The sequence below is a fragment of the Nilaparvata lugens genome, chromosome 3, assembly GCF_014356525.2.
Source record: "Nilaparvata lugens isolate BPH chromosome 3, ASM1435652v1, whole genome shotgun sequence".
NCBI classification, from domain to species: Eukaryota; Metazoa; Arthropoda; class Insecta; order Hemiptera; family Delphacidae; genus Nilaparvata; species Nilaparvata lugens.
Window position 1 is genome coordinate 32194436 of NC_052506.1, and position 26197 is coordinate 32220632.

Sequence of the window (26197 nt, forward strand, 5' to 3'; positions counted from 1 at the left end):
TATCATCCAGATCACAGCTGATTTGTATTTTATGATGATAAATCGCTTTACAATTTTTCTCTCATTAAATTATTAACAGCTGATGATTTTTTGGAGTTATCACACAGACTGTACTTTATCCACTGACGCGTGAATTTAGCCTATCAAGACACATATTCACAACGTTTACATCAAATAGCTGGATACAACTCAGTTGGTCGATCAAATATTACTGCTAATCATACAGTGAGGTCCACGTTATGATGGCAGTGGAGAAAGATGGGAAAACAGCGTTGCCTTGCCACTGCCTTCTATAGAGTATACCTGATGCCAATATATCTGATGTGATATTAACTGTTAATTCTTTTTTTTAAATAATAAATTATATTTTATTCGTCAAGAAAATATATTTTTCAATGATGTAATAATACATTTTTATAATAATTGAGATCAAATCAAATCAAATTTATTGCCAAATTTATATAAATAATTCACAAAACATGGAAAAAATCTGTTTCATACATTAGAAATTTACTAACAAAAATACAAAAGCTTTTATTGAAACTAAATAATAATAAAATATAATATTGGCGTTGCCAGCAAAACAAAGTTTGTGAGCTAGCAACGAGCATTCAGTAAGCATTCCAATTTGAGAAAAATAGAAAAAAAGTAACTGTAGAAACAAAAAAATTAGCAAACACTTCAAACAAAAAATTAGCATACATTTTCAAAAAAGTAAACATGATAGTGCAGTAGTTCATAGTATAAACATAAACGTAAAAAAATATAATTCGTCAAACAAATATTCATTTTGATATAATTATCAAGAATTTTAAATTAGTGCAGGATAACATTATATAAATTGGGTTTAGTTTGAGAGACAACTTTCAATAGTAAAGGGGGAAATAATTGATTTGAATCAGTGCAGGATAACATTATATAAATTGAATTCAGTTTGATAGACAACTTTCAGATAGTAAAGAGAGAAATAATTGAATAAAACATGATAATAAAGAATTGATAAATGCCTAGAATTAAAATATTTTGACTACAACATTGTCGGTCTTGATCCAGTTCTCAATTTTTGTTTCAAGTGCTTTAGAGGGTTTTATTTTTATAAAATGTTCTAGAATAATATTTATTAGTTTATTTATTATGTAGTTGAATTGTGTTCTGCATATAGTTAAGTCAGTTCGAGGAACAATATATCTGTTTGCAGATCCGAAAATATAATTAGTTTGATGCAGTGTAAAGATATCTGTATGATTGCTGATATATTTAATTAGATTTCTAATAATATAGCTGTCATAACTCCAAATTCCAGAAAAAGTTGGTGACTAGGGTATCGTCTGGGCACTCCCAAGGCTGCCTTGAGAATACATTGCCCTTTTGAATAACATTCAATTTTTTAAAATGTGCATTGAAAGCGCCACCCCACACCCTAATTCCATACTGGAAGACTGACTGGGCATATGCTAGGTATACCATTTTACTTAGACCTTTGTCTTTGAGTAAGCTCAAATTATAAAATGTGTGGATCATAGATTTGATTTTGCTACACATACTATTTATATGCTCATTCCATCTTAAATGAGGGTCCAGCGTGACACCGAAATACTTTGTTTTGGTCACGCTTTCTAAAAGAGACAAGAGCAAGCCGGTTGATTACGATTGCTACCGTTCATGCCATACAAGCAATTTACATTGCGTACTCTTACTGCATTTAATTCAAGTCTGATATCATCGGGTTGAGCACTTGAGTTTGGTGAAAAAGTCATATAAACGCTCTTCGAGTAATTCAGTGTCACGCATTTCTAACAAGCCACACTCTCACACCATAGAGTCCGATGTTGGTTAAGGATATCACGTTGTCCCATGAAGTCCCCGTAAAAACCAATGCAGTATCATCAGCATAAGACAAAACTCTACATCCCTTGATAAGAAGACTTAATAGATCATTTAAATAAACTAAAAATAAAATTGGAGAAAGAACTGTACCCTGGGGTAAGCCAAATTCTGTTAAAGTTACTTTGCTCTCTTTTCTATTCAGAGATGTCATTTGTCACTTTTTGCTATTTATTAGAAAAAACGACTAGCAGTCAGATATTTTACAATAAATGAATTAATCACTCACTGTGACAACTAGATCTTTCGGCAGGTTCGCCATCTTCTTGCTAGACAACCAAGAAGATGGCGAACCTGCTGAAAGATCTCGTTGTCACATTTATTGTAAAATATCTGACTGCTAGTCGTTTTTTCTAATAGCAAAGTGATTTAATAATAAGCAGTTCGTGATGGAAAACAACATTGAAGAATGTCATTTGTGTTTTGTTCCCCAAATAACCAGCAAAGAGCTTCAAGACCGGATCACGAAATCCATATTTTTCAAGTTTTTCAAGCAGGTTGATGTGTGGGACAATAACAAATGCTTTGGCTAAGTCCAGAAACACAGCCAAAGATTTTTTATTTGTGTTGAAATTGGATGTTATTTCTTTTACAAGTTCAGTCATGGTATCCTCAGTACTCTTATTTTCTTGGATGGCATATTGATACTGGTTTATTAAATTGAACTTTTTTGAATATGAAAACAACCTGTTCTTTTATTATTTTTTCAAAAACTTTGGATAAATTACTTATCTGACTTATTGGACGATAATTGCCTGGATTCGTTTTGTCCCCACATTTATGCAATGGGATTATGTTTGCAATTTTAAAGTGACTTGGGAAATGTCCAATTAAATATATTATTAATTGATTACATTTCATAAGTTTGTTAAAAACGATCTGGCAAACGTTGCAGTGCTAGAAAAGGATAGCGCTACCTTCATTGTCGAATGATGGACAAGGATAGCAACACCAGTGTTAATCAAATACTCACAAAATAACGTGGACCTGACTACAGTAGCATCTTGATGCTTGCTGTGGAAGAGGCAATTGGTCCAGGGATCAATTCGCGAGACTGTGTTGTCTTGAATATCGATTCTGACTTATTTTCCTTCACGGAGTAAGAATCACAGTTTTATTGATTCACATGCAATAATAATGATATAGATTTGAGGAGCTTGTTAGTTTCTGGAAAAATAACTGAATAGATTTTTTCTCAATGTGTTGTAATAATAACTAGCAGTGGTATAATTGGAATTTGGTCGAAATGGCAAAAACTGTTCTGTAAAATTTTGGGCACTAAAATTATTAGCAAAATTCATTATTTTCCATGTTTTTATGTGAATTTGTGTTTAGAAAAAAGTGTTTATTAATTTTAAATTTCATAGTATAAAAAATCATATTCAGAATGATGTGAATGTGAACATTTTTAGTGATTATACTTCAACCCAATATAACCTATTATTAGGCTAGCACGATAAGTTAAATTGGGTATTACCGCGATGCGGAACATCAGAAAATGTCTTTCAGCCAAAAAAGCCACTATAATCCTATTATATTAGGCGAGCAATTTCTGTATATATCTGGTTATTTTTTTTAACTGGCTATTTTTATATCTGGTTATTTATGTTTTACGGAACTCGAAAACTGCTCTAACGATTTTCACGAAATTTGGAACATAGTAGGTTTATGATATAAAGATTCGATTGCACTAGGTCTCATTCTTTGGAAAACTCGCTGAACTACATTAAAAGGATAATTCATCCTTGGAAAACAGATGATAATTTCGTCGTCTCTCGATAACAGAAGATGCGTGTGCCTGTGTGGGAGAGAGACAGAATTATTTCCAGCTGTGTAATCATAATCAATCAGCGAGAAATTTTATCTAGCTAGACAATTTTTAATCGATTTGATCAACATAATCTGATTTGTTGACATGACATGATAATCCTCCTTAACTAGAGTATATCATAATTTTCAAAGTTGATCAATATTTTACAATTTCAAGTGATTAGTGAGTGTTATTTTGTTATTAAATTTGGTTTGTATATAATGTAAATTATAACTTTTTTGTTTTCAAATGTTTGAACAGAAAATTGAACCAGAATTCAAGTGTATGGAACATAACCTACTTTCTGGATTATTTATAGTGTATAAATCAAAATTCGGGGAAAAACAGTTTTGGGCTGTGCCTGCTAGTACTTCCCCAATCATTTTAAAGAATTGTGTTCGGTTTATCAAACGTTCAATAAATAAATAAGGAGTGAAGCTCGGTGCCCCGATATTAGTAATAATATGTAACTTTCAATACAGTAGGCCTACTTATAAATTAATTACAAAAACTGTTTAAATAAAAAATTGAATTTTAATGTTCAATGGAAATAAAATAGTGTTAGAAAAATAATAACAATTATTGGTTAATTGAACTGATACTATGCCTTCGAACATACAATTAATATTCCAGCAAAACATTGCTTCATGAATTGTGAAAATGTTTACATCGAGTCTCTGAACTCCACATCGAGTCTCCTCCATATTATCACTCAACGGTGCAGTGGAGAAACACAAAACCCTAATCAGCATATATTTGGCCTGTGATTTCGCATGCCTACTTTCCTGCATTGTATTTCCGGTCTGTGCATTCTATGTCATCCGTTATTTTTAGTCAATTTTTGATGACCAAATTCAAATATTAAATATCTAAGGGGTTATAAGCTTCATGAAAGAAGATACACATTTGAGGAGGAACGGTAACAGTTTGATTATTCTCGAAATTAAAAAATATGAATAATAATTTGTTTCCTGTAAACTGTAGAGGAGGGGCTGTGTTGAGGAAAAATATAAATTTCAGCAGAAATTTCAAACTAGATTTGAAACACGACCACATTGGGTCACCAGTGGTAGACTAAGTATTTTTTGATGTCACAGTATTCTTATTAGTTCTAATTGCATTCATTAGGTACACTAGGTAACTAGGGACACTAACCAAGACACCAGGCTTTGGCGACCGGCCTCTAAGATCTAATGGATATCATTCCTGGTTTCGCATATAAAGTTTTTTCAATGGTATTAATGAACAGGATTGTAAAATATGCAGAATAGATAATACGAGAATATCAGTTTGAAATAAGAACAGGGAGAGGAACATCACATCAAATATTCGAGGGAAACATAGGAACGATGTATACAGTATGATAAGGATATGTACTTATCTATTGTTCATAGATTTCAAGCAAGTCTTTGATTCTGTATATGAAAGAAATCTTACAAATGCCCTCGACTCATTTGGTATACCTAAGAAACATATGCATCTTATATGTGAGCATTGAAGGATTAAGTTTTCTATTCACCGACGGTGAGAGAAGCACGGATGATGGGGCTAAATTAATGTAAATGACTGAAAATCTAGAATGTCTGCAGTATGCTCGAAGAAGAACAATGAATGAGGATAGGTAGGCTAAACACGTTTTTGAAGGTGTGAGTCAATTAAAATACCTTGACACGCTCCTCTATGCCAGACATTATGACTGAGATTTAGAACCGAAATTTTAGGACTTATTATAAGTTGAGACAGGGCATATTATAGTATGCACACAAAATGTTAATGGTCTCTAAAATCCCAAGTAGAAGGACCAAAATAAGATTATAAAGGATATTGATAAGACCAATATTGTGTGCTACAGCTCTGAATCATGGACACTTACTAAAACGATAAAGTAAAAGAATATTATTTCTTTAATTTCAAAAGAAGATTATTTCTTTAATCTATGCTAAAACAGACGAAGAGGCATTGAAAGTGTTTGAGAGAGGAGTTGTGAGAAAAATCTATTGAGCAATCTATTGAGAATAAGATGTAATGAGGAGGTGGAGGAAGCACTTCAAGGTGGAAATAAATTTCAAAGAATTGGATGGCTTGGCCATGTTGAAAGAATGATCGAGGTAAGACTTCCATGAGTGGTACTGTAAGTATGGACAATTTGATGGACCTAGAAGGAGAGGTCGTCCCTCCGTAAAAGATGTATAGGTGGCATGCAACAGGACCTAATAGTAATGGAAATTAGGATCTGGAAATCCTGACCAATGTCAGGATCTCCAGAGATGGAGGCAGATCGTGAGTGAGTCCAAGGCCCACACAAGGCTGTAGCGCCATTAGGTATGGCATGGTATTGCACCATTAGGTATGGTATTATTCCTGGTGTCCTTGCTTTACACATGGACACTAATGTACTGGTGTCTCTATGGTGTCCCACTGGCGACCCAGCCTGGTGTCTTGATGTGATACGGTACGAGCTTGAGAAAATTCATGTCCTGGTTACCAAAGATACTTGTTATATTTTGTATCCTTGTTCTTGACGAAAAATATACAGGCCTATAATATAAAAAGTAGAGACGTAAACCGAAAGCAAATGCTCAGATACCACGTGGTTGTGGAAAATATTTCTTTAAAGTTTTCAAGCACAACCCAAGAAGGAGCCTCCTTTCTAATTCCAACCAAAAACAAACTACCATTGAATATTTATGTATATCTTCAGAAGATAGCTAAGATATGTCATTTTTAGTGAGATGGTCTAATATTTTAAAACTGATAACTCTGTAGTTTATATAAATTATCATCAATTGCTTAACGTAACGCAATCGGTAAATAAATTGTTTAATTTTTATGTTAGGTATAGTTGCTATTCAATAACACCCACCATCTACTATTAGCTCATTACAATTATTATAAATTCAAGAAAAACTTCTCAGAAACTGAGAATAGCCTAACTTTATTAGCCTAAATGCACTTTTGATAGCTCATCTGTTTATTTTTGAGTGCACGTAGGCCTCCTAATAACTGACAGGTAACCCGCAACTTATATGGTTGCTTTAAACTCTCCTTACTCTGAATGAAAAAGATTAAGAAATTGTCAAAAAACCACTGATTTATTGATAATTAGAAATTATCTAATTATTTCTAATTATCAGTAAATCAGTGGTTTTTTTGACAATTTCTTAGTCTATTTCATTCAATATGAATAATTACCACAATATCAACTTCTCAACTACACAAAAAGTCTCCTTATTCTGGAGATGACAATAGATGATTCTATATGACAATTTCTTAGTCTTTTCCATTCAATATGAATAATTACCACAATATCAACTTCTCAACTACACAAAAAGTCTACTTATTCTGTTGATAGGCCTAAAAAATGAGCCATAAAAATATTCTGTGATAGACCAAAAAATAAATTTTGGGAGAAGCATTTTATTTTCTCTGAGTGAAATTCTATATTCAAATTCGAATTATTTATTTGCAATTTCATTCGTTAACAATATTATTTACAACTTGTAAAGAATTTCTGCATTGTCATCATACACATTTCAACGCATATTCAATTAGGCTATATGAATCACAAATTCATAAAATACATAATAAGACACTAAATAAGTTTAGTAACTATTATAGGGCTACAAGTATTTGATTTGAATCCAATCAAGCCTTGTGTCTAGGTAGGTTGGAGTTGGATCCGAGGAGGGAAAGCGGTAAAAAATCATCAAAAGTCATTAATCTAAAAACTTGCGAACCGAATAATATGCTTTATTTGTCCAATACTTCAAGATATTCTTATTAAATTGAAATTTGGAATTCAACACTTAGTTTTGCTTGTTTCTTTCGAAGGTTTGTTGAAAAATTTAACTGCTCTATATAGTGCTCCTTTCTCAAACCTTGTTGTCCTATGCTTTTGGTAATATAATAAGTTGTACTCATGTTTCTCTTGCTGTTTCATTCCTTTTGTTTAGTATATTGAGGTTTCTGAATGCTAACATGAGTTGAGTATTGAGTAAATGTAAATTGAGGGAACGGTGAGAATTTTGTTATTCTTGAAGATGTCTCTACATGGGTGTCTCAATCTCAAATTAGAAATAATATTATTTGGGCTTTAAATATTTCATATAATTGAGACGATGCACACCAAAATACAATCCCGTACTTTACTAAACTTTCAAAGTAGCCTCTGTAGACGTCCAGTAAGACACCCCAGACTGCATGTATCTTTCAAGTTGCTCGGCATGTGTGTTCCATGTTAAGGATTAGTCTATAATAGCACCAAGGAATTTTCTATCAGAGTTGAATGAGATACTGGAACTCGTGGCATTTAGTTGAGAATATCTCAATGGTCTCATACTCCGTGAGGTTAGTAGAAATTTCACTGCGGTTGTCTTTGCAGTATCAAGTGATAGGTCATTTTTTTTAACCAGGAGTTACAATTTTCCAATTTCTTGTTCAAATTCAAGATGAGGGAATCCTGATTGATGTCATTTACAAGCAATGAAACGTACATAGGCCTACACAACTTAGCTTGTTCACTCTAACTTTTTAGGTCGTTTATGTACAGCAGAAATAGGACAGGGGATAGTGTACAGCCTTGCGATACCCCTCTCGTTATGTTGAGCCATGACGAGCCAAAGGATTCAATTTATTTACTTCAACACAAGTAATCTACTGGTAACTTGCAGCTAGAAGTAAAAGCAAGAAAGCAAGTAATTGAACGAAAATTTAAACAAATGGAGTCTTTATTATAAAATGAGTTTAATATGAAAAATTGTTTTTTTTTTTAATTAATGAGTTTCAATACAACTCTTTGAATATTTAAGAGCTGTTCAATTATTATAGAACAGTGATCTATTTATACTTTTTATACAAGCTCAGTGTTTATATAAAGAGGATATATTACGTACTAAAGGGAAAAAAGGGCAGATAAATACCGTATCATGATTAAATTTTAGGAGGCAATGTTCTTTTGATTTAATAACAATAACAATGCCTTATGAAAATTATTCAAGAGTGATGACCCCTCATGAATTCTTCAGCCTACATATCATACATATATTTTAGCCTGCAACCGTATTGTATTAGAAAAAAATTGAAATAAGAAATCGAGCCGTATTATCTGCTATATGCTTGGTATGGTAAAGTAGGATGAAAATAATTGTTAAAATAGTGATGTAAATAAGTGGATAAAGATAAAGCATAGTCAAATATTGTAAAACGTAATACAAATGGGCAAGATGACAAATAGAATGGCCAAAACAAATGAAACTAAACAGTGTTGTTCCTAAATTAACTTTGATTTAACTTACAATAATCCAGAGCAAGTCGTGCATACAAATGATCCTATTGTGACGTTCACGTAAGTAGGTCCTCGCTGATGGCAATCAAAACATTGTTTATTCCCGTTTAAAGTCACTAATTCACGTAAAACTTTCAAGTGATACTCATCAAGTTTCTTATTAGAGGAAGCCATTTTCAATAAGTTCAACAAAATGTATAACTTTCAACAGTTCACTCAACGACAAAAGTTGAGAGAAAACTGCACCTGCAGCTGCAGTGATTTCTGCTCTCTGCACTGCCTTTATAATAGTCAAGTTCTGAATCATCACTGCCGGGCTTTTAAAAGCTGCAGTTTCAAAGGATCCAGTTTCAAACCATCCATCTCCTTAAATGAGAAGAGTGATTGTCTGTCGATGGAATGATGAGAAATCAATGTATACGAAAGCGTATGTACGGTATATCTGATAACTATTATCATTGGCTTTGTATCCTTGACAGTCATTAGACAAAGCAGGTAACTCTATCACAGTATACATACAATATGGAAACTTGGCTATAGGGAGGTCTACGTTATAATGACAATATTCAATCAGTATTTGATCTTGCTAACCATGTCTATCATTTGACAAAACAGGTAGTACTATCCTTTTCTTGCTCCGCAACGATGCCAAATTTGTATTTAACAATTTAGAAATATAATTGATTAAGGCAGAGAGCATGCAACGCTCTTCTTCTATCTTTATCCACTGCCATTATAAAGTGGACCTCACTATAGTACCCCTAGCGCAAAAATCCGCCATCTTGTTAGGAAGCGCCGCATTGTAATAGTATTGATATGAGGTTCGGATCACTTAAATGATCCGGATCAATTGATCTCGTTCACTATCACGAGCCAATCAGAAGACCAGAACTTTCTAAGGTCACGTGACGTGTCTAGTATTTGCGCCATGTAAAAAGCATTGGTTGGATAAGCGTTTGATTGACTGTACCTATTCTGTACCTATTCTGTGACTATCTTATCCATTTAAACCTTTTCCATCTCCGCGCCGTTGTTCATGTCTGGAAAATTGTGATGGAAGCTCTATATAGTTGACCTCCACCACTTCCCACCACCTTTTTACTTTCCTAGCCATAATTTACAATAGGTAAGGAAAGTAAGTTATTAAATATAAAGAAAATAAAAATCTCAGTTCCCTTTTTTTAAAATATTTTATCACAACATGTTTCGGTCATTTATGCCATTTTCAAGTGATATGAATTAAATAAATAAATACTACTGGAAGATTCTTATTTTGAACATATGTTAGTGTATTCATATGTTTTTATGAATTAGGACTGTAAATTTTGGGTTCAAATTCGCATGATTCTATCAAAAATGGGGTTATTGGTGTCTAATTGGATTAAGTTTATTATTTTATCTCTGTTTAATTTTGCTGCTTTATAAATATGAAATTCTTCTTTGACATTCAGTTTTTGACTTTTATTACCATTACAAACATGATTTTAGCATTTATAGAAAACCCATACAGATACAGATACAGAAAACACATACAGATTGTATAATTCCTAGAGATTCAAATCATCCTTGGCAACAAAAAATTTCAACTTTCAATGCAATGATATACAGGCTAATAAATATTCCCATGTCAAAAGATAATAACAGAAAAGAGAAGAAAATAATAAAATATATGGCAATAACAAATAGATATAATACCAAAACTATTGATAGAATGATTTACAAACAAAAAGGAAAATTAATACAGAATAGAACTCAAAATAATCAATGAAATGTAGGAAATAAAGAATATATTTGTGTTCCATATAACACAAAATTTAATAAAGCTATAAGAAAAACCTTTACAAAAAATAAATTCATTCTAGGTTATAGGACAACAAATAATGCATTCGAACTGATAAAAAAGAAATCAAATTTAAATGTACAGCAAGATAAGTTTAAAAAATCTGGAATCTATGAACTTAAATGTAGTGATTGCGACAAATTCTATATCAGACAAACGGGTAGAAATTCCCATATCAGGTTTTGAGAACATATCCAAGCACTAAAATCTAAAAATTATACACAAATGTCGGCATTTGCTGAACACTTGATAGATTCAGGCCATAATTTTACAGATATAAACTCCAATATGAAAATACTTAATTATGGTAATAAAAGTCAAAAACTGAATGTCAAAGAAGAATTTCATATTTATAAAGCAGCAAAATTAAACAGAGATAAAATAATAAACTTAATCCAATTAGACACCAATAACCCCATTTTTGATAGAATCATGCAATTTTAAACCCAAAATTTACAGTCCTAATTCATAAAAACATATGAATACACTAACATATGATCAAAATAAGAATCTTCCAGTAGTATTTATTTATTTAATTCATATCACTTGAAAATGGCATAAATGACCGAAACATGTTGTGATAAAATATTTAAAAAAAAGGGTACTGAGATTTTTATTTTCTTTATATTTATATTACAAGTAGCCCTATACAGGAAAGAGATAAGTAAGTTATTGCTTTCCAAAATAAATTGAGGTACCCTAATTTCAAGTTTTCTATACGTTTCAAGGTCCCATGCCGTCCAAAAACACGATTTTTGGATGTGTGTGTGTGTGTGTGTGTGTGGTGTGTGTGTGTGTGTGTGTGTGTGTGTGTGTGTGTGTGTGTGTGTGTGTATGTCTGTCGAAAAAGTCTAATGATTTTCTTCAAATTTATACAATAGTATGATTGTAGTTTTAAATAATTTGTAACCGCCAATTATCATTATATTCCCCTAAATTATTCTTGTTTAAGAATAAGGCTTACCGTTCAATGAACAAGGAAAGTTGTGTCGTGAGTGTATCACAACAGATTTTTCATCAACGCTTTGTTTGATACATTGATATTTAAATGATTAAGAAAAGAAGAAATCAAATTTCAAAAAAAAATTTTGTTTGAATAATTGTATTTTTAATCTCAACTTGATAGTCCAGGCAATGAATGCTCAATAAAGTTCTATTCAGGGTAGTGAGGAGGTGAACATATCAAAAGTCCCCACCCCTACCCATTGTGCTAAGGGGGTGGGGGTGGTTGAAAGGTATCATTTTTCGCATATAACCAGAAAACTATGCATTTTACAGACATGACTATTCTATAAGAAATTAAAGCTTACATAATTTCCCATAATATTGATCTCACAACTTTTTCTATTGTAATATTACATTTTTTCTCACATTGGAATCGAATCTTCAATTCGATTTCTATGGAACTTTATAGTAAATATCAGAGTCATCGATAGACGGACAAACTTTTCGACTGAGAATTTTTTATCGTAAATGATTGTTGCATTGTTCCATGGTGTCACCGAGGCTGGGTTGACAGAATTAAAAAGATAAATGGTTTATTTAAATAGAGAATATATATAAAATTTAAAATAATAGTTTCAAAATAAAGTTTTCCTCCACCTACTATCAAAAGTCTCATTTTACACCCTGGAATCGAATACTAAAGTACTACTTTTCCTCCCATGGGACTAAAAATAATTCCCAGCGGGAAAAGTGATCACTTTTACTCCCAAGGGAGTAAAAATAAACCCATAAGATTAACATGGGAAGAAGTCCGACAACGCCGCGATTGAAGAATGAGGAATGTGGCAACACTGTCGTGGTCGGTAGAGGTAAAGTAAAAGAGCTCTATTTCGATCTTTGGAATATTTTAGCTCTAGGAAATAAGTAGCTCTATTTCGATTGTTAGGTTATGTTCAACCGTTGGTGGATATGAAAAAATACACACCTCTAATGACGTTAGAGGTGTGTACTTTTTCATATCCACCAACGGTTGAACATAACCTAACAATTGAAATAGAGCTGAAATAGTGTGAAAGCTTGAAGATGTAGTAAAATTATTCATTGTTATAGGTATTGGTGTAGGTGGAGGAAAAATGTTGTGTGCATCACGGGACTAAAGTACTTATTCTCCCTCAGGGAAATTGTCGCCCTCGGCTACGCCATCGGGCGACAACAGTTTCCCTCAGGGAGAAAAAGTTGCACTTTAGTCCCTAGTTGCACAAATAACTATTTATTGAGAACAAATATAAAATGTGAATTCTAAACTTGTAATTTATAATTTTTTTGGTGACGTGACTGTAACATAACCACTGAACAAGGCTTTGCTCTGTGACTTGTAACTTAGGCTTTTCCTGTTCTTTCTCTGAAAAACATGACTGGCTGGTGTGTGTTGCAATTTGGTGCTCTCTAAATAATTGTCTGTTTAAGTGAATTTATTAATGTTTTAAATTGAGTTTTAAACAGTTTATAGTGTTCTATTTTGTCCATATAATTTGTTTCGTGTGTATACAAGCCAATAGCCACTGTTTTTTCAACTGTAAACTAGATAAGTATTTTAGTTCGTAGTAACTCTAGAACTTAGGCTTATAAGATATAATTCTTTGTCTATTTGTATAATATTTTGCAAAAATTCATCTGAAGATTATAAGTTCATTTGCTCTGAAAACTGGATTTCTCATTCATAGGTGATAGATCCATTCATAGTTTATCAAGAATCTATTACATTGGAGCCAACAACTATCCTTAGGTTAATAGGTGTTAAATGCTATCCAGCCGATTAAGGAAAAATTGGTAGCACGGCAAATGTTACCCCTCTGGTGGGACCGAATAACAAAATAAATATGTCCCAAATGGTACACCATGAAATCCCTGGTTATGAAAAATTATTAGTAGGATAGATATCTTGATGGGTTATGAATGGTATACTGCTGAGTGGGAAATCGGTTCAAGAGAGATCAAGTCCTAATGAATATATTATCTGTGCAGACTAGCAAAATGGCATACAATATGAAAAATATTAAAAATGATGATGAGTTAATAGCTGCCTTAACACAAATATTTGATAATTTTAAACAAGAGCAAAATGCTAAGTTTGATAAGCAAAATGCTAAGTTTAATGCTAGGTTTGATGATATGAAGCAAGAATTTGCTAGCATTAGACTAGAGCAGGTTAGTATAAACCTTCTATTGAAAAATGCACATGAAACATTGAGTGATAATCATGAAGATGAAAACAAATTGAAGCAGGATAATAGTAGTGTTAAGATACAAGATCAACTCATTCAAGTTTCTGACAATGTAGGCCTAGTTACTGTTGTTGAAAAAGTCAACCCTAATGAGATAGTAGAATTGAGTAAAGAAGTAGGTAGGGAGTTGTCTTCACTGAAAGTCAACTATCATGAAAGTAATATTGCTACATTGAAGGTTAGGAAAACTATGAACAAAGTGAATGTTTACATGAGACAGGTTTCTGTAAAGGTTAGGAACAATGTAAACAAAATGAATGTTGCTTTGAGTCAAGTTGATGAGTTCAACTTTCAACTGAGAATTGAAAAAGTGTATGCTATGCATTCTCAAGTGAACATGACTAACTTTTGTAGGCAAAACGGCTTTGTTGAAACAAATGAACCCATGAATAAAATCATGTTCTTGAAGAAAACAAAGCACAAAGTTTCCATTGATGTATTAGTATTCAAAGGTTGTTTCAAGTTGCTTATTTACAAGATGATGACAGTGAATCACATGATGAAAGGGTATTCCCCAACACACAATGATTAGGAATCCTGTGTCATGCCGGGATTCAGAATAGCAATGACCGTAAATACTATGTATGGTAAGAGTCCATAATTGTATCTTTTTTCTTTCCTGTAGCCTATTTTTCTTGGCCCTTAATCTTTTCAAATTTCGATTCTTTCCTGTCTTTGTGTAATGTTCAGTAAAATTCTTCTATGATGCATATCTTAACCAATCTTGTCCATAGTCATTTAAATTTGTATTTTTTCTGAAATAATTTTGGAAGTTAAAATAGTAGCTTATTTTCCTAATCTTTAAATTGTTGATAAAACTTAACTTTTCTAAAATCTATCCATTGTAGTGTAAATAATTGTTTGCTTGCGGTATATTTTTTCATCATGTATTACATATTTTAATTATGTCTATTTTTTTTTCAGGTATCATATTAGGTAATTAGGTTTTTCAGAGCAAATTATGTCCCATGTTCTCATCTTTCATTGCATATTGTGCCATAAGCCATATGTAATTAGGTTATAGTTTTCTTCTGGGCTTTTAACCCATTTTGCATTTTTTTTTTTTTTTTGCTGTCCAATACTTTGGATTTTTGGTAGACAAGTAGGTGTGATTCTTTTAGAGGTGTGGGCGTGAACCACATACGGCTGGACTCGATTATCTGACCTACTTGTTTGCGATATAAAAACCTTAAGACTGCAACATCAAATGTTTGTAAAAAACTTTTGCATACTTTTGTTTTTGTGGTCCGATACTAGAGTCTGCTATCACATTGCCTTACAGACATCTAGGAACTCTCCACCCAGTCACAATAGTCAACATTTTTTCCTTCACCAGTTGTTTTTGTGGGAGTGATAGCTCACAATTATAACAAATTAGAGTCATACTTGGAATTTACAAAATTCCATAGTAGTATATTTTATTAAATATACTTCCTCATGAAAGTTCAGTACTGACATGTAGGATAGGCTCTAATTAATCTTTCTCTTCTTTGTATTGTTTTAGGAAATTTATTTACCCAGTTTTCTTTTTCTCTTGTTTGTATTTTTTAGGGAACTTATTTACCCATTATTCATCTTGATCATCTTTGTATTATAATCTTGAAATGTTTGTACTTATTATACAGTCTTTAAATTATAAATTATTTTCAAAAATAAATGGTTCAATTTAGAACATGCTGAAATCTATTCTTATGTATAAATTCTTTTGTTATAATAAATAAACTTCAAAATTTGAAAGTATTAATGAATTGTGTAGCCATATATATGTGATGTATTAATGAAAGTTAACTTGAATAATAATGTTTTCATTGAATAAAAACGTTTTGTTATATTATTAATTGAAATAAGTTTTTGTGATTGATGTCTTTTTCTAAATTAAAAAAAAAAATTGTTTGTTCTATAAATTTTGATATGATTGATTATCGTTTGAAATGGATGCTGGAGTGTATGTAGAATTTTTAGTGGGGTTTGTTGATTAGAATTTTGCTGGTATGTGATTGTTTTTTGAGATGGAAACTCATTATTGCCTAAAGAAGGAATAACAGTGGTTATGACTTAGAGAGGCAGTAATGAGATAATATTTTTTGTGTTGATTACCGTACTTATGTTGATTGCCATAGATGCAAAATAATGATTAATAATGTTGATTGCCATAGATGCAAAATGGAATATTGATTGCCTTTGAAGCAAAATATTATTGATGTTTTGAATGATTTCTTGTTTAATGATTGATAGTAAAGTTTTGTCATGAAATGTAGCTTGTGTTCAGAACACTGAAAAGTCGAAATAAACTATAGTATCCAACAAACGATGATTAATAATATTAAATAATTTGCTTTTTATACAATTTTTGAACAAAAAAGTTAAAACTAAATAATTTTGAAACCCTGAATGATAAATCATAAATGTGAAATGAACTTGCTATAAATGAAATGTTATACTAAATGATAATGAAATGCAGATATATTATGAAATGATTGTGAATAGAAGATCAATTGTCTGAAATTATTGAAATATGTATTGAAATTATTTTTTGTTGTGATGATCTGATGTTTTTTTTACAATTTTGATAATGATACAGGGTGTTATAAAATTCTATTTCTATTTTGAAGAATGGATTAAATTTTGATATTTGAACAGTGAATAGATGGAAATGAAATTTTTTTCAGTGAAAATTTGTAATTGATATCTCCATATTTCACAATTTATGTATTGCTGACTGTATAATAGGATGTTAAAAAATTTCAATTTTATATATACTTAAAAATAATTATCATGTGTATTAGATTGTATTGATAGCCTAATCAAGATTTTCTTCTTAGTTTATAAGCATTTTAAGATAACAGGTACAGCACAGACATTAACATTGAAATAATTATCATGTGAATCTCAAAATCGACAACAAGTGAATGCCATGAAGAGTGTTAAGAACATTTGGGTGATTTTCGAACTAGTGTGACTCAACTACGCCTAAATCTATGCTGATATCTACACTAATATCTATGCCAATAACTACGCCAAAATCTATGCTGAGGCCTACACTAATATCTACACCAATATCAACACCAATAACTACGCCAAAATCTATGCCTATGCCTGCGCCAATGCCAATGCCTGCGCCAATGCTGATACCAATGCCAAAATCTACGCCGATGCCTGTGCCAATGCTGATACCAATGCCAAAATCTACGCCGATGCCTGCGCCAATGCTGATACCAATGCCAAAATCTACGACGATGCCTGCGCCAATGCCTATGCCTGCGCCAATGCTGATGCCAATGCCAAAATCTACGCCGATGCCTGCGCCAATGCCAATGCCTGCGCTAATGCCGATGCCTGTGCCAATGCCTATGCCTGCGCCAATGCTGATACCAATGCCAAAATCTACGCTGATGCCTGCGCCAATGCCTATGCCTGCGCCAATGCTGATACCAATGCCAAAATCTATGCCGATGCCTGCGCCAATGCCTATGCCTGCGCCAATGCTGATGCCAATGCCAAAATCTACGCCAATGCCTGCGCCAATGCCAATGCCTGCGCCAATGCCAATGCCAATATCAACGCCGATGCCAATGCCGACACCATAGCATACGCCAATAACAATGCCAACGCTTATTGCTGACTTGGTATCTCAAACTTCAACACTACTACATTACCTGGAGGTAATTGTCATCCATGTTCACGTTCACAACTTTGAATTCAGAATAACAGTCACAGTATCATGAAAGAATTGATTCAAAAATCCTCTCCTAAATTATTCCTGTATGCAGAACTCTAAACCTTGAAAGCTGAGAATATCAAGAAACCAAACCTTACCTAAATTAATCCTCACCTAAATTAATCCTGTATGCAGCGTCTATCTCTTTTCCAAAAAACGAATTACATTGTCATTTCAAGCCTGAAATGTACATTGTATAATTACAAATATGATACAAAATTTTCGTGACTCTGTATCGAATTTGGAATGCAGCCGTCTACTACAAGCATGAAGCAATGCTAACTGAGATGTCACCTGTATCGAGTTTGGTATGCAGCCGTCTACTACAAGCATGAGGCAATGCTAATTAAGATGTCACTTGTATCGAGTTTGATATGCATCAGTCGACTACAAGTATCAGCCCAACACTACGTGCATCCAGATCAGCCCAACACTATGTGCATCCAGATCAGCCCAACACTAACGTCATCACATTGGAGTCACACTTAACTGAAAATCATACTGAGTGCCTTAACGGACTGTTTTCCAAAATGTGCATCGATAAAATCAACTGCGTCAATAGTGAAAGAAATGAACATTTTTTGATTTATTGAAATTTTATGTGAAAATTAAATGTAACAATTCATCAATTCATTTAAAAAAAAAAATAAAAAAAATAAATAATAATAATACATTTTTCATTCAACATACTAATTTCTTTTATGCAATAAAAATTGAATTTTTCTATCTATTAAATTTATGTGCAATTTCAAAAAACTATTCTTTACATATTAAACTTTCTGTTGAGATATTTTCCTTTAAATTATAAAGCTAAATCAAAAGTAATTTTGATACTCTATACTTTGAAATATTGTTTGGAAACATATAACAAATGCTATTGATGAAATTTTATAATAATTTTCAATATTATAGGACAACATGTAATGTTTTTATAAAAAAAAATTGTTACTGTTCTCGAATTTACAATTCAAAATTTTCATTAGGGTCAATGTAAATTTTTTTTCTTTAAATTTTCAAACAGTAAAATTTTTTTATGTCAAGAGGGGGGTATTTGTAATATTACATTTTTTCTCACATTGGAATCGAATCTTCAATTCGATTTCTATGGAACTTTATAGTAAATATCAGAGTCATCGATAGACGGACAAACTTTTCGACTGAGAATTTTTTATCGTAAATGATTGTTGCATTGTTCCATGGTGTCACCGAGGCTGGGTTGACAGAATTAAAAAGATGAATGGTTTATTTAAATAGAGAATATATATAAAATTAAAAAAATAATAGTTTCAAAATAAAGTTTTATTGAGAACAAATATAAAATGTGAATTCTAAACTTGTAATTTATAATTTTTTTGGTGACGTGTCTGTAACATCGACACTGAACAAGGCTTTGCTCTGTGACTTGTAACTTAGGCTTCTCCTGTTCTTTCTCTGAAAAACATGGCTGGCTGGTGTGTGTTGCAATTTGGTGCTCTCTAAATAATTGTCTGTTTAAGTGAATTTATTAATGTTTTAAATTGAGTTTTAAACAGTTTATAGTGTTCTATTTTGTCCATATAATTTGTTTTGTGTGTATACAAGCCAATAGCCACTGTTTTTCAACTGTAAACTAGATAAGTATTTTAGTTCGTAGTAACTCTAGAACTTAGGCTTATAAGATATAATTCTTTGTCTATTTGTATAATATTTTGCAAAAATTCATCTGAAGATTATAAGTTCATTTGCTCTGAAAACTGGATTTCTCATTCATAGGCGATAGATCCATTCATAGTTTATCAAGAATCTATTACATTGGAGCCGACAACTATCCTTAGGTTAATAGGTGTTAAATGCTATCAAGCCGATTAAGGAAAAATTGGTAGCACGGCACTATATCTCTTCTACTTAAAAAATTGTGTACCAGATGTACAGACTCAAATTTCATTGTCAAGTGATCAATTGTTACAAAATAAAAATTTCACCCCCCACATTGAATATGCTATAACAATAGAAGGAAAACATTAAGTAGTGAAATAATAGATCAAATTAAAGAGAAAACAAAGCTCTACAAATCTACGGTGAGCATTCATTTTTATGATGCATTGTTGGAGAGTTGTAGGCCCTGAAACATCAAAAAATAGGATTAAAAGCTGTTATTTCAACAATTTTACACTTTTAAGAGCGTATATCTTGAAAACTGTTGGAGATATCACAAATAAACACGAAACAAATATTGTAGAGAATTTATCAAGCTTCATTTCTGAATGGTTAGTCATGTCGGTTGAACGCATTTTTCTCAAGATATGAGCGTGTAAGCAAAACATTGAAAAATGCAACTTTTAAACAACCCTCACCCCTTCAGCACAAGGGATAGGGATGGGGACTTTTGATATGATCACCCCCTAACTGGTCCCAACAAAGTTGCAAAGTCAAAAAATTGTGTTCAAAACATTCTCTCCAAATTCCTTTGTCAATTGGTCTATTTTTGCATAACTGAAGATCTCACACTAAATACTAAAGCTGCTGCAAAAGGTGTAGGGAAATTCGTAAACTTGTGAAATTATAAATCAAATTGAAGAGAAATTGATGCTCTATAAGCTCATAATCAGCATGGATTTTTTCCGTCGATTTTTAAAAAGGTATAAGAGCAAAAATAGAAAGAAATTTGTGCCTAACGTGTTTTTTCAAAAATGCCACACCTTCAAGAGCGGATATCTCAAAAACTAGAGGATATATGAAAAAATCTGGTGTGGTACACTCACTCAGCTTTCCTTGCTCATTGAACTGTGAGCCTCATTCTTAAACGAGAATAATTTAGAGGAATAACATAATGACGATTGGCGGCAACATATCTGAAACTACGATCAGACTACTGTATATGTGTATATATAATATTGTTTTCAGAGTTCTTTTTCCTTTGTGTAAATTGTGAAATTCGATGATTTTTTTTAAAAGTCGTCAAAACAGCTGTTCTACAGATGAAATATATCCACTGTGTTCTTTTTATAAACTGCTCTACCTACCTACCTCATGCACTAGAAGGAGTTTACAAAGACCATTTCTCAAGGATGGGGTGGACCCCATTAGTTTCCAAGGAAAAAGACTCATGCCAGATGATAGAGCTGATAAATAACTATACAGGGTATGAATTTGTAATAAATCAGTCAAGTCATTTTTGAGAAAATCGTGAATGTTTTTCACAAGAATATTACGGAGCTCCTGCAATTTTCCCAGAAATAAGACTCATGTCAGTTGATAGGGCTTATAAATAAGCTATCCATGTTATAAATTTGAAGAAAATCGTTAGAGCCGTTTTCGAGAAAACCGCGAAAAACATGGTTTTTTAGTAATTATCCGCCATTTTTCTCAAGAATATTACGGAGCTCCTGCAATTTTCCCAGAAATATGACTCATGACAGTTGATAGGGCTTATAAATAGCTATCCATGTTATAAATTTGAAGAGAATCGTTAGAGCCGTTTTCGAGAAAACCTTGAAAAACATGGTTTTTTAGTAATTATCCGCCATCTTGAATTGAACTTTATTGAATTTCTTATTCTCGGGTCCTCATGATATAAGGAACTTAAGTTTAAAATTTCAAGTCAATCGGTTAATTAGGAATGGAGTTATCGTGTTCACAGACATACACACATACACACACACAGACCAACACCCTAAAATCATAATTTTGGACTCAGGGGACCTTGAAACTTATAGAATACTTGAAATTGGGGTACCTTATTTTTTTTTTGAAAAGCAATACTTCCTTACCTATGGTAATAGGGCAAGGAGAGTAAAAAGTTGTAGAATGAATATTGTAGGAAATTATGTAAGCTTTAATTTGTTATATGACAGTAAAGTCCTTAGGATACATAGTTTTTGAGTTTTATACGAGAGAACAAGAAATGGTACCTTTTAACCACCCCATCCCCTAAGCACAGTGGGTAGGGGTGGGGACTTTTGATATGTTTACCTTCTTACTACCCTAAACAGAACTGCGGGGTCAAAAATTGTCTTCCCAACTTTTCCCTCTATAACCTTTCCTTGACTGGACTATGAGACAAACTGATTTCTTGTTAATTATAAATGTGAGGTCCATTTTGGAAATCTGATTCATTTGAATAAATTGCTCAATGTTCAATTAGTGTTGAACAAATTAATTTACTGTAGCAGATACTTCATTAATCTGATTGAAAAAATAGGTACTATTGAATTCATAATTGGGAAAAGTTGAAGATGGATGAGATACAACAACATAGCTTCTATGAGATTAAATTGTCCACAGTTTAAATTCAAATATATCTTTTCATCTTGTATTCAGAGGCTGTTGATTATGTTGATCCTTAAAAAAATGGATGTTTTAATTGGGTTTAAATGGTGATTTTATCCATGTAATAGTTACGGTAAGGCTTTAGGAGGAATCTGAGAGGATACATTTTTCCACAAACTCTCCTCATTTTGATTTTTTCAACTACGCATTATCTTACCAAAAAATGAGAATGATTTAAATGGGTTTTCAAAAATAATCGCAAATTTTCCAATACATGACTACATTACCTATTAGTTGCTTTATTATTGGCAATAATGGAATTTTAGAATAGGATATTTGTTGGGTAGAAAACTCTTCTTTGATCAGCACCAATAAACGTCTCCATGAATGAACTCGTCGCTATTAAAAGTCACATCCAATGCGAAAGAAACCGAGATGATATTTTTATATAATTTTACTGTACTTCAAAAGCTTCTATAGGTCTATACTTATTGATACAACTATGAATTTGTATTTGAAATGCATACGAATCGATATTCTACAAGCTTAGTTGTCTCAAGTTTGCTTTTTTCCAATTAATACATTGATACATTCGCTTCAACCGTGAAAAGATGGAGATTCCGTCAATCTTGTAGTTAAGTTGAAGAGTAGACATTACTGTCCATCTCCACCACGGTATCAGATGAAATATTTCTATTCTAATTCTTTCACTTTTTGAAAAGAACGTGTGAACGTTTTGAAAGCACAGAATACTTCAACAGGAGGGGGAAAAACAACACCTGCGGTACATCTCTGTTTACTGCTCGAAGTGTTGATTTGTACTGAACAATGTTGTTTTCTTTGTGGTGGTTCACATATTGTTTTCTATTTGAGAGGTAATCCTCCAGAAACTGTGAAGCTTTTTCAACTATTTTTTTCAGTTTTATCTTCAGAGGGTCCCAGTAAAATGTAGATCAATAAAGATTCCTGATACCGGTTTTTTTCTCCTACCAAAGTTGATTTATGTTGTCGCATAACTCTGATATTGCTGTTGCTGTACTATGTCCTTCTCTGAATCAATGGTGATGCCACGTTATTAGGATATTGACTTCGAGATATTTAATTAATTGGCTATAAATTACACGTTCCTATTATTTTTGAAATTTGAGGCAGATCTGCTATTGGCCTGTAATTTATTCTTTGTATCTGTCTTATCCTCTTTTTGAATATTGAGTTGATTTTTGAAATTTTAAGAGTTTGTGCTATAGTTGCCCGATTAATGTAGGCATTCAAGTCAAATCAAATCATCCTCGAAAAACACTTCACATGTTATATTCAACAATAAAACTTGAAATATTCACAGCATTACAACATAACTGAGTAGTATAAAGCTAGTATATCGATAATATAATGTTGATAAAATATTTCTAAAAAATCATGACCATGATTACAAACTATGACTGTTGAATTAATAACTATAAACTGTTTAATAGGAGGAAGGTCCCGCATGGGCCTTGCCTGTGCGCGGGGACAAGTTGCATTGTAGTTTGATCAAGATCTGCTCGGTGTAATAATTTATTAACTCTTATATAAATAGATTGAAAACACTTAAAAACTTACATTGTTAACATTGTAATCCGAAAATTTCCCCCATTTCTAATGTAAATTTTTAAGTGTTTTCAATCTATTTATATCGTGTTTCCTGTTTTAATTTATATTACAAACTTAAAAGTGTCTTCTGTTATGTGCTATATATATATATATATATATAATATATATATATATATATATATATATATATATATATATATATAGAGAGAGAGAGAGAGAGAGAGAGAGAGAGAGAGATTGATTATTTGCCTTCATTAGGGAGGAGTTAGGACTCCATAGGTCCTCTCTGCCACACAACCCTTTACAAAATTAAGATAATTTACATAAGATTACAAATGAATAGAATTAAATAAAATTCTTAATCGAAATACACATATATAATAAAAGATAATATTTCAAAACTCACTTGATAAAAACCCTTTAAGATAGACCTATAAGAAATGAAGATGCCATTCTAAACAAGTTACCATTCACTCACACACGCACACAAAACCACCCAAAAAACAAAGATTTTACAAAGTATAATATAATTATCATAAAACAATACAAAAAGTGAAAAAGATAAATATCTTAGGTTGTATAAAATAGTAAAAAGGAGCAAAATTGATGGAGAGAGAGAGAGAGAGAGAGAGAGAGAGAGAGTGAGAGAGAGAAGAGAATAAGGATAGATGGAGAATAAATTATTGTAGAATAGGATCTGAAGAGAAGATAATATAGAACTGAAAATACGAAAATAAAAATAAGAGTGAAAATCATCGAAGAGACATTAGAAGGGAGGAAAAGCTATGAAGTGTATTTCTAAATAATATTAGTGGTGTAGGTTGACCTTAAAATATTTTTCTAAGATTCTCTACCTAGGTACCAGTTTCATTAGCCATGAGGTAAGCATTCTTTTGTAGGTATTTGTTCTTGGTAGAACTGTGTGCAAATCCGCAAATCTGTTGGGATATTCTGGTAAATAATATGGATAAGGTGGCATTGACAATATCTAGTAATGGATTTTTCAATTCCTGTACACAAAATTTCAGCATGTTCCTAGTGATATGATCATAACCTGAGGAGTTTCTGACTTCAGTCTCTCGACGAGTCCACTCAGTTCTCTACTTGTAATGGTCTTGAGTTCACTAAGTGTAGGTGCTCCATTAGAGTAATCTGAGCAATATAGCATGGGAGTGTTCGTTGACCTTATGGGGGGGGGGCTGAATAAAAAGACAGCATTCAGCAGATCACAGACTAGATGTGAGTCAGCTATTATGCGGTTGTTATGGATGAGGCTTAGGTTCTCTCTGTTTAACGTACTGTATTCTTCATGCCTCTCCCCTCGTTGATGATTTTCCATAACTCTTTAATATTGTTCTCGGTCTGATGTATTATTTTCCCCATGTATAAAACTCTTCTTCTTGTTTTTTACCTCGGCCTCATATATAGTTTTTTGAGTTGATTGAAAGTACTTCTATCTACTTGGGAGCCTGTTAGAGTTAGTTTGCCATGTGCCTTGTTCTAATTGGTTTTCAGGAGTAAGGTATGATCGTCCCAAAAGGAGTACCTAGTTTTTTCTCGACATATAATTCTGATCATTCATATTCTGGCGCATTATCCTGGAAAAAGTGCTGTATTTAGTTTCAATTGATTGAAATACTGTCTGATTCTAAAAGAATTTCATCAATATTTAATTCTGGCGAAATTAACCTTGGTGCTAGGCTCACTCTCGATTCTGATGTATTTGTTCATTGTCAACCAGGTGCGAAGATGAAGCATGTCATTGAAAGAGGTCTGTGTTTCATTAAGGACTTAACCCGGTCTGACTGCGTCATTGTTATGGCGGGAACGAATGATTTCGGTAGACTTGAGCCAGGTCATCTCACCGTAATGCAGGGACTTGATGTGATTGAGGCTGCTGATTTAAACACTAACATACTGTTGTGTGCCATTCCTTACCGCTACGATTTACCGTCCGTGAATGACGACATTTGCTTCGCCAACTCAGCTATTCAAAATCGACTTGTCAACTCTGAGGGAAGATCGACAATGAAATTCTGTGGTGTTAGCAGTACGCTGACGCGTAATTACTTCACGAAACATGGACTGCACTACGGGATCTCAGCTAAGAGACTGCTGGGAAGGTCGATAAGTGAATATGTGAAAAATACTCAAAATCAGATTGTAAGTGATCGTTCTGTGACTGTAGTAAATGGAATGCAGTTAATACAGTCGGGCATCCCAAGAGCGCCGGATTCTCCTATCTTTCGTCACATGGAGTCCTGTCCTGTTACGCCAAACCAAAGCTGCTCTGATGCTCCCCACACAAGTGTTGATGTCAATGTGAATCCAAGTGAAATTTCTTCTGTTTATTCATCTATTGCAACAATTGACAATGACATTTCTCATATTGAGACAAATGATTTAAACTAATAACTAATGACAACGATCTTGTTTTGGCCAGCCGACTTGTACACACTAGTCATAAGGTAAATAGTAATTATAATAGTAGTATTGCTCGTTCTGGTACTTTCAGGAATAAAGGGGGTAATCATTCCACTGAGTTGAGTTTCCTGTCGTGGAATGTTCAGGGGTTGCTGAATAAAATTGATTA

The 26197-nt window shown here is 32.7% G+C and overlaps 2 protein-coding genes across 3 annotated transcripts in view; one reads left to right on the forward strand and one right to left on the reverse strand.

Annotated features, from left to right (window-relative positions):
- Positions 1 to 9263, reverse strand: part of LOC111056538 (arf-GAP domain and FG repeat-containing protein 1) — a 52499-nt gene extending 43236 nt beyond the window's left edge. The window contains exon 1 of one of the 2 annotated variants that reach the window (XM_039423547.1): positions 8989 to 9263. In XM_039423547.1, the coding sequence (XP_039279481.1) occupies positions 8989 to 9152 (164 nt within the window). In that variant the 5' untranslated portion in view covers positions 9153 to 9263. The remainder of the gene's footprint in view (positions 1 to 8988) is intronic. The other variant, XM_039423548.1, reaches the window with a different exon arrangement.
- The window catches only part of LOC111049607 (protein phosphatase PHLPP-like protein), a 148920-nt gene that overhangs the window by 3619 nt on the left and 119104 nt on the right, over positions 1 to 26197 (forward strand). The gene's annotated exons all lie outside the window — the stretch shown is intronic.